Source organism: Geospiza fortis, unplaced genomic scaffold (assembly GCF_000277835.1).
Source record: "Geospiza fortis unplaced genomic scaffold, GeoFor_1.0 scaffold7, whole genome shotgun sequence".
NCBI lineage: Eukaryota > Metazoa > Chordata > Aves > Passeriformes > Thraupidae > Geospiza > Geospiza fortis.
Window position 1 is genome coordinate 993,113 of NW_005054344.1, and position 13,983 is coordinate 1,007,095.

At 35.1% G+C, this 13,983-nt stretch overlaps 1 protein-coding gene across 4 annotated transcripts in view; it reads left to right on the forward strand.

Annotated features, from left to right (window-relative positions):
* Positions 1-13,983, forward strand: part of RALYL (RALY RNA binding protein like) — a 369,877-nt gene that overhangs the window by 182,429 nt on the left and 173,465 nt on the right. The window contains exons 1-2 of one of the 4 annotated variants that reach the window (XM_031058513.1): positions 678-814; positions 1,264-1,542. In XM_031058513.1, the coding sequence (XP_030914373.1) occupies positions 775-814; positions 1,264-1,542 (319 nt within the window). In that variant the 5' untranslated portion in view covers positions 678-774. Of the gene's footprint in view, positions 1-677; positions 815-1,263; positions 1,543-13,983 lie in introns of those variants that run through there. The other 3 variants (XM_031058510.1, XM_031058512.1, XM_031058511.1) reach the window with 3 other exon arrangements.

Genomic DNA, 13,983 nt, shown 5'->3' on the forward strand with positions numbered 1-13,983 from the left:
CAATGGTTCCTTTTTCTATCTTCATGTATGGTAGCTACTGATTTAAAATACAAAACTTCCGATATAGATGCTCGGAATAGAAGTTATTGTACCTTCTCATTCTGCAAAATGAACGGAGTTTTAACTGTGAAAATTATATAACTGGATTCTCTTCTTGCCTGAGTTGTTACTCGGATCTAATCAAAAGTATGAACAGGTTAAAAAATAGTAGCATAGTTCTTGGCTGTAAGACATGGCCTATATTTTACTGCTGCCTAAATGACCTTTTTCTTACAAAATAAGTTTTCTCTACTTAAAGCTATGCATATTTTTTACATTTCTGTGGTCTACTAAAGCTAAAGAGAACACAGTGCAGATGTTGGACAATTTCTTTTATTTCATTTCCATCTAAGTAAATTGATGTAAATATGTAAATAGAGAGACCTGCTGGCAGGCAGAGTTTGCATATAAATTATGAAAATCACATGCACTTCAGAGGGGTCAGGCGAGATGAACACAAGAACTGTTGGGGTTTTTTTCTTCTTTTACCAAATCTTTCCCAGAAATAATGTGGTTATTCCCATCAGAGATTTACCAGGATGCATTTCTACTTGTAACCTCAGATAAAAGAGCAAAGAAGCAAGAAAATCTGTGTTCCTAGAGTTAAAGTGGTTTATTTTACTACTTTTTAATTCTCAGAACATAAGCTGCTGTCTTTTCTCACTTCTTTTTTGGTACTGAATTTACAGGGAAAATTGTTCTGATAGAAACATATTGATTGCAGTAAAGAATTGTATGTTACCTGCCTTGCACACCTCACAGCGATATTTAACTGGTGAGAAATGCGCTCTAACTGACATCAAACAAAAGCAGAGTTGTTTTTCATTTTAAGAGTTTGCTCTCTACGTGGCCTTGAATGTTCGTTTCATTGACAGTAGATAATGATTCATTCTCTTGCTTTGCAGTTTCTAGATGGCTAAGTACTTAAAAAGTCAATATTGAATTTCTAAGCAGAAATCCACATATGATTACAGTAAAGCTCTGCTATCACAGCATTATATTAAGTGATGTATTGGTATATTCCACATCTATAAAAATAAGTTTAAATTTTACTTTTCAGCAGTATTTTAAAATGTGCTATGTTGATTTTATCGATAGTTTGCTTCTTCTGAGTCGAGATTCACCCAAAGTGAAAAATTAAAAGTGAATTATTGCTGGAAAAATCATCCAAAGTCAGGGTAACTGTATGCTTAGAAACATAATTCTCTTTGTTCTTTATTTAAGGTTTAAAGCCAAGTGATCCAACCATGACTGGCAAAACACAGACGAGCAATGTCACCAATAAGAACGACCCAAAGTCCATCAATTCCAGAGTCTTCATCGGTAATCTGAACACAGCTATTGTCAAAAAAGGTGACATCGAAGCAATCTTTGCAAAGTACGGGAAGATCGTGGGCTGCTCGGTGCATAAAGGTTATGCCTTCGTACAGTACATGAGCGAGAGGCATGCCAGGGCCGCGGTGGCAGGAGAGAATGCCAGGATCATTGCAGGGCAGCCACTAGGTAAGGATTTGTTAACACCATTGAAATGCTGCTTTCTCTTCCCCTTCTGTTTGAAATACCCCCTGCCGATGGTGCCTGCAGGACTAGTGAGTTTGTTTGCTGATGTTCCATCTCAGCATATTTCCAGGATTTTGGAAATGACAGAATGTTTAACATATGATATGTTACCTAGGTGCTGCAAAATATTTAGCCCTATAAACTGCTTATTTGTTAAACAGATCACTTCTGAAAACTTTATACTTATTTGTAACTCCACTGTAGTGAACATGATTTCTCTTGTGAAGAAAAAATGACTATTTTTTCATAGACTCTAGTTTAGTAAATTTAGTGTAGTATAGGAGGGCTCATCTAATAGATGAGGTTATCTTTCATGTAATGAATCTAAAATAGCCCAATGATGTGTCAGATGTTATACAGAAGCAAAAGAATGGCTTTTATTTGTCCTTGAAATCATGCCAAATCAAACTGTAACAGTGTTATTTAGAGAAGTCTCTTATTAAAAACTAAGATTGCAGGTTTCCCACATAATACTGTAAACATTGTTCATCTGAATTCCAAATAAACAAAAGAAAAAAAGTAATATTTTTCTCTTGTAGAGCTTTGTCATGAATGCTTAAGTAAAATCTAGTTGTTACATAATGCAACTTTTACCTCTGGAAACTATTTTTAATTACCTATGTAGGCTGTCAATGATAAGCTCTGGAGTCCATTACTAGACTTACTGTCAAATATATACAGTAGTAATGTGCAGTACAGAAAGATGTTTGGTAGGATTCAGAAGTCTTTCACTGCACCTCTGAACAGTATTGCTCATCTCCAGCCTCAAGAGTGTAATGGCTACATCGGGAAAAGGTGAGGTGTAGCCAATGTTTTGGCTGTAACAAGCCATAAAGAATCAATATGGCTTGGTCATTTTCAGTGTTGCAGGCTGTGGAAATCTATTTTTCTGATTGTTTGTAGAAACTGAAGAATTTGTGTTACATGGACTGTTCTTTTATCACAGTTGTTGAACAGTAATTTTAAGTTTTATATTTTAACTGCTACCTTTTGGGTTCAAGAGAAAAGCAGATTAAATAATTTCAGTTGTATTCAAGGGGAGATTGCTTTCAAACTTCATCAGGAAAAGTCATATACAGGAGTGAAATAAAAGAACTCAAGTGATAAAAGCAAGGCAGCAAAGTCAGTCTGTGGGACGGCATTATTAGAAGATGTTTCCCGGAGCAGCGTTCTCCAAGCAATAGGCCATGTAATGCCATCAGTGCATTACTTACAGCTTCTTACACACTGGTCTGACCAGATTTTTTAAACTGTGTTTTCCTAAGGCAATAGATCTGTTATTACTATGATTACTGTTGCTAGACTTTTAAAGTATTTCTTGTGGCATCTGTAATATGCCAAGCATTTTGTACAAGGAAATGCCTTTGCGCTGCTCTGTGTACTTTTGTGCTTTCTGTAGCAGGGAAGTGAATTTGTTGCAAAGGAAATTAAGTGACCAATAATTACTTGGATTGTTTGAATATTTTAATAATAACAGAAATGGTTTACTCAATATTCAGTTTCAACTGTTTAATCTTAAAATACTTTGATTTTTCTGCACATTGTCCTGATAGCATATTCATACCTCAGTTCCTAATATATCAAGGAATATAAAGAATAAGCAAGGTGAGATTTTCTTTTTTCCTTCCTAATTTGCTCTTTTTTATGTGTGAAATACAGTTGTTATCAGTACGGTTTGGCAAAAATAATGAATTTGTAAAAGTGGTACTTCTTATTAAGGAAATTGGTTCTATGAATTATTCTAATTGGCAAGAGTCACCACACAATAATGAGTAGGTGACTGAGAAAATTTACTTGGGATTTTGACCCAGAACGTCTTAGGCACAAACAGTGCATTATTGTGAAACTTCTTGATGAAAATTACTTTTTCTCTGTCCTGAGAGCTTTGCATTCTGAAATGAATAGAACTAACGAGTTTATGTCAGCAGTCAAGTTATGGAAAGGGACAGGAAAATCCTGTTACAGATGTACAAATAAACTTGTTTAACATAGCTGAATTTTCTATTAAATTGAATTAGAATAAATTAGTAATATGAGGGCTGGATGATAACCAGATAAGGAAAGTTATTTGAACAAGGGAATATTTGAAAAACATTATTCCATGGTATATGCCTGATACTACCATACACTCTAGTACTCAGTACCTCACAAAAGCATAACTTCATTTAGATTATGTTAATAATGTACATTAGTTCTTTCATGGTATGGTCACCTGAACTGTTTACATTAGCTCCTGCCTTTTGTGGACTAACGCCATTCAAAATGATGCAGCTTTATCAGAGTCAGAAACCATTCATGTGTATGTATCTGAAATTTAAAATTGAACCTGTAAATTCTTATAGCTTTTTAGAGTGCCACACAGTTCACTGTGTATCCTATCTAAATGTTTCCTCTGAGGTGAAGCCACGAAAGATTAGGCTCAGTAGGTATATTACAAAGCATTTTGTTTAGCAAATTCCTCAAATTAGATGTACAAATCTAAAACATTACCCTAAGTCTTGCCAACTTCCTGTAGGTCATTATTATTGGCCTGTTATTGATCTCATCCATCAACTCTGAAGTGTGCAGTGGTCAGTGATATGTAATGGTGGTGCCATGGATACTGCAACTTGACGGAAGAGGATTTCATGAGCTGTTTGATTTCCAATCTTCCTGTTTCATAAAGTGCAACACACTTTAAAAAGCTGTGGGGTAGAGATTGTAAAGGAAGACAAAAAATATGCTTGGGAAATTTATTGCTATTATTGTGAAGTACAGTGTAGTTTCTTGAAGTAATATTATGTCTTCATGGGAATAGCATGTTTTCCTGCCCTCAGGACAGAGACAGGTCAGTATAGGGCACAGGAGTCTGCTTCACAATGATTATTTTGTAAATTGCTTCAGGCTGGAGTTGAGAAAATATTGAAGTTGTTCTAGGACAAAACTGCAAGTTATGTTCTTTGTTGTGGGAACACATCCACACTATTAACTCTTCTCAAAAGTTTTTCACCCTTTTTTGCACACTTGTGAGTTACAGAATATTTGTGCATATCCACTTCCTTTCCAAACAGGACAAAGAGACAGGATGAATAGGAATTATTCTGAGGAAATAATGAGTCTGTGAACTTTACCAAGGGTGATTTCATCCTTCTCTGGTGAGCGAAGGATTAGACACCTGCTTGCTCAAAAATGAATGGTGCAAGTCCTTCATTGCAGCTGTGGGCTGAGGAAATGAGCTGTAACCTTTCTCATAGTGAGGAGCCCAAGCCTGAACACAGGATTCAAGATGCAGCCTCACCGATGCCAAGTGCAACAGGATGATCACTCTCCTGGTCCTGCTGGCCACAGTTTCTGATACAGGCCAGGATGCCATTGTCCTTCTTTAGCCACCTGGGCACACGCCAGCTCATGTTCAGCTGCTGTTACCCAGCACTGCTGGACTCTTTTCCTCCAGGCAGATTTCCAGACATTCTGGAAATCATCCCCACTCTGTAGCTCTACATGGGATTCTTGCGACCCAAGTGCAGGACCCAATACATGGTCTTATTGAACCTCATCAATGGCCTTAGCCCATTGATCCAGTCTGTCCAGACCCCTCTGTAGTGCCATCCACCCAGCTTGGTGTTGTCTGCAAACTTGCTGAGAGTACACTCCATCCCCTCACCCAATCATAAATAAAGATTTTAAAATAAAGATATGTGCAGCAGCTTCTGTCTGAAATTCTGGTATAACTATCATATCAACTTCTAAATCATAATGTCTCTTTGATTATTCTTGGTTAATAGCCTTCTATTTTATAATACCTTAATTATTATGTCTATTTTTTTTCCATTTTCATGCACATTTTTATACCAGGATAATTTCTTTGACTTGAGAATTTTTTCTTCATTTGTGCATATAAGCCAGGGTTTATACAGGTATCTTATGACAAGTATCTTATCAAAACAAGTTAAATGGTCTAAGGCTTGTACTTTTGTTCTTTTTCATGAAAGACACATGGAATTTCATTATTGGATCCTTAGGAAAAGGAAAGATTATAGTACCGAGACTACAAGAGATGCTGTAGTTCTCCAGCTGATGCCCTTTTTAACTAATAAATTAGTTCCTCTGTAGCTTGAATCATGTTCTGTTGCTGCAAATATTACTCACCTGTGTTGCCTTCAGGTCTAAATTAGATGCAGTCTCTGAATACCAAGTGAGTGCATATTGACCCATAGTCTAGGGTAAGATGCTGGTTGCAGATATTTATTTTCAGAGACATACTCTTTTACACATCCTTTTGAGAAGCACAAGAGCCCTGAAGGGGCTTTTTAAATTATAACTACCCAGTAGAAAATATCCAAGGTGAATAGCAGGTAATATAGGGAGATTTTAGAGAGGTTCAACATATACCTTTGCTGCAAAGTGAACTGATGTGATAATAAGGCTGTTTTATCTTTTGTTTCTCTTGCCTCTACTCAAAACATATCTTTTCTATTTTATGTTTGTAATGTCTAACAACACTGAGAGACTTACATGTGTATTTGTAGAACAAGGACTCTCCAGACTGAAACAATTTTTCACCTCAATCTGAGCTACAGGAAACATTAATTGTGTCATGGAAGTTTCTGGCTTAAAAGGAATAAATACTTTTGTTGTTTTAGTGAACTAATTTGTGAAAAAAAGCATTTTGACTTAAAAAAATAACAGATTTACCCAAATTTTCTGGATGACTAATCTTTATCTAAGCCAAAGATTGGCTAAGATAAGAAAGTCGAATCTAAATTAGGGGTTATTCCATTTCCACTTAGTCATCAGTTTTCAGTCAGTAGCATGGAAGCATACCAATCTTTTATTTGTACAAACATATGCCATGATTTATTAGAGCAATCTTGGTACTCTTACCCACCTACCTCCCACTAATGTAATGGCAGGATTTATCAGAAAAGCAATATTGTCTTATTTTATAGACTATAGTGGAGCAGCAACTGAAAAAGATTCTTATTTTGCTTCTATAAATCTATAAAGACTTGAGTTTTAATGTGGGTCAAAACATTCCAGGCAAGGGCAATGACTACCTAAAGCAAACCCCTTAACATGGGCTTTACTGATATAATAAAAAAGTGGGAATATTTAGATATTTTGATGTATATTTTAAGGATATATTAAAAATAAAGTAATTATATACACATAATTACTAATCATGCATTCAAATTGTGTTTTAAATCACATACCATTAGGAGATTGTACATTGCAATTTTCATATTACTGGACCAGGAAGGACAACGCACTTCATAGAAAATTCTTTGGTCGGTTGTAACTTCTGCTCACATTTTGATATATTGTACTTTTACACCATGGAGCATTACACTATAGAGAAAATAATCTGAGAATTGTAACTCAGTAATATGCAGGTAATTTTCCAAGCAAGTGAGACTTAGAAAGCAAAGTATTTACATTCTGATAAGCCTATTCTATGATAACTTTATAGCATATGGTTTTCACCACTTGAAAGTTGTCCTTCAAAGAATATTGTATTCTTCTGATAGAATAATTCACTTTTAATGAATAGTGTTTAAGCAAAAGCAAAATCACGATTGTGAAATGCTATATAAGGAATTATCATTATCATGTAAATTTGAGAATAAAAAAGTTTAATGAGCAAATACTTCAATCAGTAAAATAAATTATCCATAAACCTATAAAACTTGTGAGATGTTGTGAGTCTTGGCTTACTGTGAGGATGACTTCTGCATTTGCTGAACTCATATAATTATTTGTTGATTACTTCAAAAAGTGATACCAATTTCTTTTTGTAAAATAGCCATCAAAATCCGGGCCAGGTTTCGAGGAAGTTTATTTGATCCAGTACTTTTTTATGTTGAACTAAACATAAAGTAACGATAAAGCAAAAAGACCAAGTGGTCTTCTTCCAAAATCAAACAAACAGAAACAAAACCCAAAAGATTGTCCATATATAGCCAAGATGAGCATAATGCCTAATGTCACACTAAACCCATCTTTTTTCACACTAAAACCCATCTTAGTCAATGTCTTCATCATCAAGCCCTCAGGCACACACAGATTGTTACAGAACATCTGAAAAATCATTAATTATATTTCCACAGCTTAGCTCAGAGGAGCTAAATTTTGCCCACTAAAACTAACTCTTTTATTCCATAATTCCAACCTGTTTCTATATTTAGGAACCACTGTAATCCTGTTTCAGCCTACTCTGCAGGATCAGGGATCCTGGCCAAAGCAATCTCATATGTCTCAGCCTATTTTACTGAGACATTTTGCTACACATGCCCTTGTGGTCTTGATGAAGCCTATGCAGTAGCACACATGAGTGTCAAGTCTTACAGTAGAGGACCTTGGATACAACAATCTTTTTTCATAGAGTCCTCTAATAGTGGATAATTTTCATATGTCCCTTACTGTTACACATTTTGGTGTCTCCCAATACGTTATACCTTCTATTTTTGCAGTAAGATCCTGCAGCCATAGCATCAGATAATAAACCAGTTTCATGCTCTTGAACAGAAAAATATGATTAAATCTTGTTGTCACTCCACAGTCTTGTTTCTTGTGCATTTCTGTGATCAATATTTCCTCATCCTATAGTCACATTGACGGAAACCATTCCATGTGGTATCCATGCATGTAAAACAATTCATATAAAGGTAGGAAGGAAATGTCATTTTTAACAATCATCCCTCAGCAGTTCAGGGCAGGGCATGGTAGCACAATTGATGTATGCTTGTTCCAGAAGAGCAAGCTGAATTCTTCATCATGAAAGAAAAATCCATATTTTAATAGAATGACCTGATTCCTTAGATTGAGAATCCCTGGACTAAAAAGGAATGTGTTTGAGTCCCCATATTTCACAAAAGCTTCTATTTCTCTTTTAGTGAGACTTGGTCAATTCCAAGTGAAACTACAATTTAAATCTATTTTTCATGTTCAGAAAAGCACATATCAATAAAATAGTTTAGTTATGAGGTGAACTTATGGGGGTGAAGTTTTCCTTATCGCTTGCTTGATGTTTCTTTCTGTGAAATTCTTTATGTTATCATAAAGTGAAAGTTTGCAATGTTCTTCCTGGAATAAGATTTTGTACTTTGAGGAGCCTGATGTCAGCTCATGCAAATGTTAAGCATACCCTCCATCATAATGCCAAAAATGATGACCTGATTGCTTGCCATCAACAGATGTTATTGAAAGAAAACCTTTCCTTCAAGGCTTTATAAAGCCTTGCATATAAAGGTACATTTAGTCTTCTGCATGGGCATCTCATCTTTAAAATCATAGACAAGGTGTTATTATGGGATCTTTCTGGGTCCTTCTCTGATGTTTGACATGTCTGTATATAGCACACAGTCCATCTGCATAAAATGTTACTTTTTTCATCATTTCATCCTTGGGTTTCATAAACACTTTAAGTCTTCTTTGAAGATGGATCTGATATATCCTTAGAAATTTTGTAAGAGTTTTTCAAAACATTTAGATGATGTTATCTCAAAGACCTCTGTATTAAGCCTTTCTTATGTTCATATTTTGATGAGATTGTTGGTTTTGGGTTTTTTTTTTTTTTTTTGGGTTTTTTAGCAAACCATATCCAGAGGGTCCTTCTGGATTTGAAGTTAATGAAGTAAAGAATTCTTTACCTTTTCTTAAATTTACTTGCTTTGATTAGTGACTGCTGGGATCACTAAAATTGTATAGCAAATCTATAATGTTAAGTGCTGAACTGTCATAACATTAAGCTGTGATAAAAACATTGTCGTGGTAAGTTCTCTCATAATATTCGTCTCCAAGTCCCGTGTGGAATGCACAGTACAAAAACAAGAACTATCTCTAGGATGCTCTCCAATTTTTGGTTTGGTATGCTAGGAGGTCTTGTAATCTACAGCTTCACTTTTTTTGCTTGATCCAGCTTGATGTAATTTGATAGACTATTTTCCATTCATTTGGCTTCTTTAATTTCAGACAGAATCTCAACAAGAATGAGTGATATTTTCTTCTTGATCATTTGACAACACTATTTCACTTGTACTGATGCTGTTAGAGTTGCTAATGTCTTGTCACCTGGTTTTTTTTTTAATTTGTGCCTGCCATAAATACTTGTTTTCTCATTCTTTTTTTAAAACATTTCATTGGGGACCTCTTTCCAAAAAGTATATGTAGAAGTACACTTCTGCTATGGGTTGTATGGAAAGGGCAGAGAATCAGATTTCTTATCTAAATCTGACAGGCCAGTTTTTATCTTTCTAATCTGTAATTTGAGGCATGAGGGTTTTCAATAGGTATTCAGCACTCAATGGTGACAGGACAGAATAATGCTATTTTAGTGTACTGCAGACTCTGGGTAAGCCCTAGTCCTGTTATTTGTCTTTGGACTACAATTGCTAAAGCCTTGAAATAGATTTACCTCCCAAGTTATCACTCAGCTGTTTGAAAGAGGAAGTATAGCAAATATTTTTCCTGCCAGAATACTGATGTAGCATAAAAAATTCTTCTTGTAATCATCGTCTAAATTCATGGAAGCTGCTCTTTAGCATGATGAACTTTTAGGATCACTCTTCCTGTTTCTTTCCCTTCTTAACAGCAAGCTCAGCTAAAATGAAAGTGTTCTTTTTTCTGTTTAGCTTAATAAAGACAAGAAATGTTTTGAGGGGACATTTGCTATCTCAGGTTTGATTTCATGTCTTAAGCCTACTTGCATTTCACACCTAAGGAAAATACAGTGGAGGAAATCTGTTTCTCAGGTTTCACACTTAATCCTGCCATTCTTTCAACACCAGACAGCCTCATCAGCAAAACAGTGTAAGTCATGTATATTGCAAAAAAAACTCCCAAAGTTAGTTGTTTAGAACTTATCAATAATTCAGTTAGTTTTCAGCACATCATACTGGCAAAGCAAAATTCACAAGCAAAAAAACAAAAGGGAAATTTGACAAATTAGATGCTCTTATTCTATACTACTTCTCCCTTTTCCAGAAGAAATCTTACTATTAATGAGCTCCACCAAAAGCTTATGAAGTTTCAAGTAAAAGTAATTTTTTAGGTATTTTAATTTCTCAGAACTGAAAACTATTCATATCCTTAATTGTTATAACCCTTTAAGTGACTTCAGTATGTCCTAAAAAATTACTGAAAACTGAATCAGACATTTTTCATGGCAAGACTTATAATTTTCAAAAGGCCAACTGAAAAAGGATTGGGCTGGATTTTAGATTTCCTTAGAGAATACATTGTTTTACTTAGAAAATGATAATATATCTTTAAGAAGACATAGTCTCTATTGCAACCCAGCATGGAATTTCTAATTTGATATACATGTAAATTCAGATATGTGAGTTCCTCAGCTTTCTCCCACTAAATGAGAACAGTCTGGTGGCTGAAAGCTGTGGATATACACTAGCTTGCCCCCAGAAGAAGTACAATAATTTCCACAACTAAAGACTAAAGGTGGACAGGAGTTCCTTGAAAGCCTTTGCTTCCATGAGTAAGATTTTTTTACTTTTTTTTTTAATTTTTTAGGTGTGAAATGGTGCACCTAAAGACCAACTGTTTTCCTTTGTGGCAGTCGCAGAATTTTAATACCTTTTAGTCAACTCTGTTGCTTGTTTACCTAGTCTCCACAATGTAAGTGTGCAGTGACTTGATGTTATCTGAACGCTTTTATTACAAGCACTCTTATTCATACACATGTTTTTTATTAGATTAAAACCTCATAAAAAACAGCAAATCCAATCAAGTGTTCTGGTAATTTGTTGTAGATATCTGTCCCACCTATCCTACTCTTTGCAGTTAAATGTCAAATTCTAATCGTCCTATGCCTTGTTTCATTCTGCTTCTAATGCTTCACACAATCATGAAAAAGAGGAACAGAACGTAATGAGTCTGAAGTGTGAAATAAAATTTCAGATCTTGAAATAAACAGGGAAGTGTATAATATCTTCTATTTCTTCTACAACTGTAAGGTTTCTGGACTCAATGAAATCTATGTCTATTTAGTTAGTGTTTCATGGGAGGAACACGATATTTTACTGAAAATAGCAAGTGTAAAACAAAGAGTAGATAATGAATAGACACTAGATGACAGGAAAACCTGCACTTGGCAAAATCTGAAGCCATTTCAAGCTGTAATTCACTTTTCAGCTGTATGATAATTCAGCATCTTAAATTTTAGAGATGCTAAAAATACTTCTTTATAATGATTTTTTAAGGTAAACTTTATCCCTTGATTTGATACTCTCACAGTTTTTGTTAAATTGTAGAATAATTTGTGTTGGGGGAGACTCATCTAGTCCAACAACCTACTCAAAGCAAGGCTGACTCAAAACAGTGAACAGACCAAAAGGTTTGTCAGCCACTTTCCAAGTCACGCATGCAGCCCATACCTCCAGTTTTGGCTGCAAGGTTGCCATAGGACATTGTGTCAAGGACCTTGCTGAAGATGAAGGGCACTTAAACTACCTCTTTCCCCATCCACTAAAATATTCATCCCATCACAGGAAGCTCACTGGGCTGGTCGCAGTTTGCCTCACTAAATGTACTGACTGCTCCTCATTATCTTGTCCTTCATGAGTCTGGACGCAGCTCCTAGGATGATTTGTTTGTAGTTGTCCAGTTAGTTTGGTTGGGGTTGTCCACCTTCAATACTAAGTTTGTCCTGATCACAGAAGCAGGCCTTACATACATGTTGGTCAGCAACAGATTCACTGTCCTGCTCCAGGCTACACAGATCATGCACAGACAGTTTCTCAAAAAACTTGAGGACATTATTTTCTTTTTCATATATTTCATTTATTTTTTCCCTCCTCAACTTCTTCCAAGTTCTGCCCCTTTACTACATTAGTTCATCTTAAAATATTCTACTGTTGTCTTCCCCTAGCCCATTTTCCCAGTTTTTGTTAACTTTACAAATTTATTTGGTATTTATAAGAGCTTGTCCCAGAAATGTCTCTCTTATTCATGACTTCTGTCATGTCACACTGCCCTTATTTTTTAAATGTGTAGTGTTTTGCCAGACTCAAGCTGCTACTTTTTGGTGATGTCAGAGGCTGGGATTAATCATCTGCATGCAAACCTTAATATTTCCAATTGAGTGAGATAACACTGATAATGCCTGTAATTCTCCAGAGTCTATTTCTTATCTTTGAAGATGAGTGTGACATTTGCCTTTTTCCAGTCATCAGGGAGCTCTCCTGATTTCTCCAAACATTCAAAGGTGATAGAGAACAGCCTCACGATAATATTAACTAGCTCTTTTACTGTCCTGGATGCATTTTGTCAAATCTCATATTTATTTTTAACAGTAAAAATCTATGTTTCATTATATCATTATGAAAGCTTAACATTCAAAGAAAAGCAAACACCACATTAATTCCTAACAAAATCAGTCAATTTCCTGGTGGTTTCTCTTTTCCACAATAAGAATATCACTTTTTTTTTTGGTACTCAAGATTAGTAACAGGATTGTGAATTTAGATCTGATTTCAAAAGCCCCTTGTTTTGCAAATGCAGGTTATAGTTACTCCAGCAGCTGATGTGGGTGGTATCCATGAAGGCGGCAGTTCTCCTGCAAATGATGGCAGAACATGTATGAAAGAAGTAATGCAGTGGTGCTCTGAAAATCTCAGCAGAGTTACAGGCTATTATTTTGAAATCTTATGAAATTGGGCTACAGGGTAATAGGTAGGATGTTAATTTTCTGCACTAGTAAAACATTTGGGCCAAAAGAAATTAAAGAACATCATGTAGTAACAAGAACCATTGGTTAGAGAACTAGATAGATTTGGGAAGGAATATTTAGGTAAGGTGAAAGATTTATTTTTAATTGGAACTCCTTCATCTTATAAGGCCAAATTACTCTATTGATTTAAACAATTAAGATGGTATTTTAAACAGATGCAGTTTTAGAAATTCAGAACTATAAGAAAAGGTTTGTTGGCTTCTTTTTCTTCTTTTTCTGTTTGGGGTTTTTGATTATTACCTGAAGTTTTTCTGTTTTTGTGGGGGGTTTTTTTGTTTTTTTTTTTTTTTTTTTGTTTTTTTTTTGTTTTGTTTTTGGTTTTTTTTTGTTTGTTTGTTTGGTTGGTTTTTCCTAATATACTTCAGTGCATGTGAAAAATAGGACAAATTTGTGTCCTAGATATACAGAGTCAGTCCTAATTGATATATATGGAGTGAAAATTACTATTTGCCTTTGTCCAACTTTGAAAATCAAGTTTGGCATTAAATGATCTTGCTGCAGTCCTAGGAATTCCAATTGCCAAAGTTTGAAAAGTTCTAGTTATTCCTTGACTTACAGGAATGATGTTTGATAACTCTGTAAATAAGACCAGATCCATGTCTTAGGCAAATTCTTAAAGATTTAGAGTTCATGAAACTGTATTGGGTTGTTTTAGTGTTTTT